We start from the raw sequence: 3,049 nt of genomic DNA on the forward strand, positions 1-3,049 counted from the left end.
ATTGAAATATTTACTTACTGTAAGTAAATATTCAGTTGGTTCAGTATTGAACTAAATATTTATTAAAATTAACTATTTTTTTCTCAGTGCAGTTAAAAAAATTTTTTTAATTATGACATTGTTGTAACAAATGAACGATATATAAGGGATTACTGTTTCAAGATAAAATCAATTTTGTTTCCACGAGCAGACGCTATCTGCCAGTGTTGAAGAACTTCCCGACCAGGTACATTCACGAGCCCTGGAACGCGCCGCTCAGTATACAACACGCTGCTAAGTGCATCATCGGCAAGGAGTACTCGTTGCCGATGGTGAATCACAACAAAAGCTCACGCATCAATATCGAACGGATGAAACAGGTGTACCAGCAGTTGAATAAGTATCGCGATAACGGTGAGTAACAATTGTTTTCTATCGCCCGCGATCAATTTTGCGATACGGTCGAAACTGTTTGTTCTCTCGATAGTATACCGTCGTCGAAAATTTCTTCGGAGTAGTTTTAATTCCAACCTTTCGAATCTTTTTTAACGAGTTTCAAGTCGAATTTTTAAATTCGACTTTCGATTGTATTTTAATCGATTTCTTTTTGCTAGGAACCTCATTTAAGGGAGAGAATATTGGTAAGTAATTTCGATTGATAATTAATAATTCGACCAATTAATTGCATTGTAACATAAATATAAAACTTGGCAATGGATATAAAACACCCTTAATTTATTACATTTCTATGAAAAAAAAAAAAAAAAACGATAATTAAAGCAAAAGGACAACAAATATTAAAATTTTGGTAAAAATAAACATTATTTTCAATAAAATTGTTTTTAATTCATTTTTTGTTAGATATAAATAGTCAACTTGTGGGGTATTTTATACTTATTTTTGCTAAGGCAGTATAAGATGTTATAGTAAAACGATATTAATAATGGAGTATGCTTTGCGCAAGGCTTGTTGAACGCATTATTGGCATCACCAACGAAAGACGGCGACGAGGAGAAGAGGAAGCAGGACTCGCCGAATCGGGAGAACGAACAGAAAATGGAGACCATCAACAGTCCTACGCAGCAGCAATAGCAGCAACAACAGCAGCAGCAACAATAGCAACAGTCGGTATAGCGATCTGACTAATCTGTGACAATGTTAACATTATCCTTTTATGGATTTTAAAAGTGACTTGAAAATTTCATATGAATTCTACATCTCTAATTGTTTTAATCTCTTAATCGACCGCGAGAAGACCCGTTAATCATGATTGAAATAATCGGTGCCTTTTCTTACTTCAACTTTTTCCCAATATTATCGGAAATTGACTGTCACATTTCATAAATTCCATAAATCGTGTCTAATATACATTAATATTAGATATATCTAATATTAATATATTTTTATAATTTTCATTTTCGCGCATTGGCGGATCCATTTGAATAGAGACCATTGATTCGCGCAGCAAGCGAAATTTTTTTAAATCAAATATAAAAAAACAGAACATTAAATTATCACATGGATTATTACATTGAAAAAATATTTAAATATATATAATTTATAAAATGTTTTATTTAAAATTATATTAATATAAAAGAAGAATAATATAATAGAATCTATGTTTTTTAATATTAGGAGGAATTTCTTAAATTAAAAAATATTTTTAAAATATATAAAATTGTAATTAAATATTTTTGATTGTGAGAAATATTAAACAGATAAATAATTTTGTTGCATATGTAAAAAAAAAGACTCCGAGAAGAGGTAGCCGTGGCGCCCAGTTTCCCCTATGGATCCGCCAGTGTTTTCGACTTGAGATGACGATTGTAAAAAGAGGTTAATTGTAAAATCGATATCGGATATTCCGCGAGAAACTGCACTATTTTTTTAACATTTGTAGAAAGGATAAATTTGTAGAAAGAATAAAAAATGTTTTAGCAGCGGGAGATTTAGCGAGTGTGTTACACCGGCGAACCTAATGTTCGCCTAAGATAGATTGTTGTTACAACCTGTATTTTGTCACACAACTAATATATGTAATTTGAACAATGCTTCCCGTAACGTATTGATTAACAACCGTATCATCTAGATATTTTTATAGCTGTAAATTATGATTGTAAATAACGAATAAAACGTATATTGTGAAGGATATTATCCATCCCATAGGGAAATCACGTCGAGATGTCATTTACCTCTCTCATGACATCCCTTTCTGCAGATCTCGGAAACCCCTCGCTGCCGTTCCTCCGAATGTCGCATATCCTCCGATATGCAACTTTAGATAGCAAAATAATAGCTCTCGGAAATGACGGAAAACGTAACGGAGACGCATCGCGAACGTATAATCGCAGTGGAATGAACTTCGGTCGACTTGACAAAATGAACATTTAATGATCTATCTGTCACACTTTGCGCTTTAATGGCACCTCAATCCGGAGATCCTCGATGCAACTCGACGGGTGCCGTCTTTCTGCTACAAAAAGTCGATAACACGTTTTGCTCACTGGCTATTGTATATCACTATTGCCCATGCGCTTAAACGCTATAGACTGAAGCTCGAAATGCTCTCGCTCGTGTCATCTTCGAGACTCTCGTCTAATTGAAGACGACTCTCTTGTCCACTCGACGGTGCGCTCTTCCGTTTACAAACGGGCACGGTACAACGCATCGCGCGTTCCAACTCGCGGCTCTCGTTATCATATAAAAGAGAGAGGGAAAAAAAACAAAAAGGAAAAAAATTTACAATAATAAAATACACGGGCACGCACACGCAATGTGCATCGCAATTACGTATATATATGTGTTTGCCGGTGTGCGAGTATATGCCATCTCGTTGACTCCCGGCGGACAGAACTCATGCCACACAGTCGGTTTTTCTTTATTTTTTTCATGTCAACAAATGATATATTTTTAGTGCCTATAGTACTTATGGTTTTACAGTACATTTCTCATTAGATTTAAACAATTACAAATGAACATTCTCAACACTCAAAAACGAACTACTGTTTCTCACGCACGTTATCTCTCTCTCTCTCTCTCTCTCTCTCTCTCTCTCTCTCTCTCTCTCTCT

The 3,049-nt window shown here is 34.8% G+C and overlaps 1 protein-coding gene across 1 annotated transcript in view; it reads left to right on the forward strand.

Moving 5' to 3' along the window:
* LOC108694433 (cryptochrome-1-like) overlaps window positions 1–1,475 on the forward strand; it is a 21,887-nt gene extending 20,412 nt beyond the window's left edge. Inside the window, exons 9-11 of the mRNA XM_018203925.1 lie at window positions 191–393; window positions 594–620; window positions 944–1,475. Of these exons, the coding sequence (XP_018059414.1) occupies window positions 191–393; window positions 594–620; window positions 944–1,071 (358 nt within the window). The 3' untranslated portion in view covers window positions 1,072–1,475. The remainder of the gene's footprint in view (window positions 1–190; window positions 394–593; window positions 621–943) is intronic.
* Window positions 1,476–3,049: the final 1,574 nt, after the last annotated feature.

The sequence above is a fragment of the Atta colombica genome, unplaced genomic scaffold (genome assembly GCF_001594045.1).
Source record: "Atta colombica isolate Treedump-2 unplaced genomic scaffold, Acol1.0 scaffold12, whole genome shotgun sequence".
In the NCBI taxonomy this organism is placed as follows: Eukaryota; Metazoa; Arthropoda; class Insecta; order Hymenoptera; family Formicidae; genus Atta; species Atta colombica.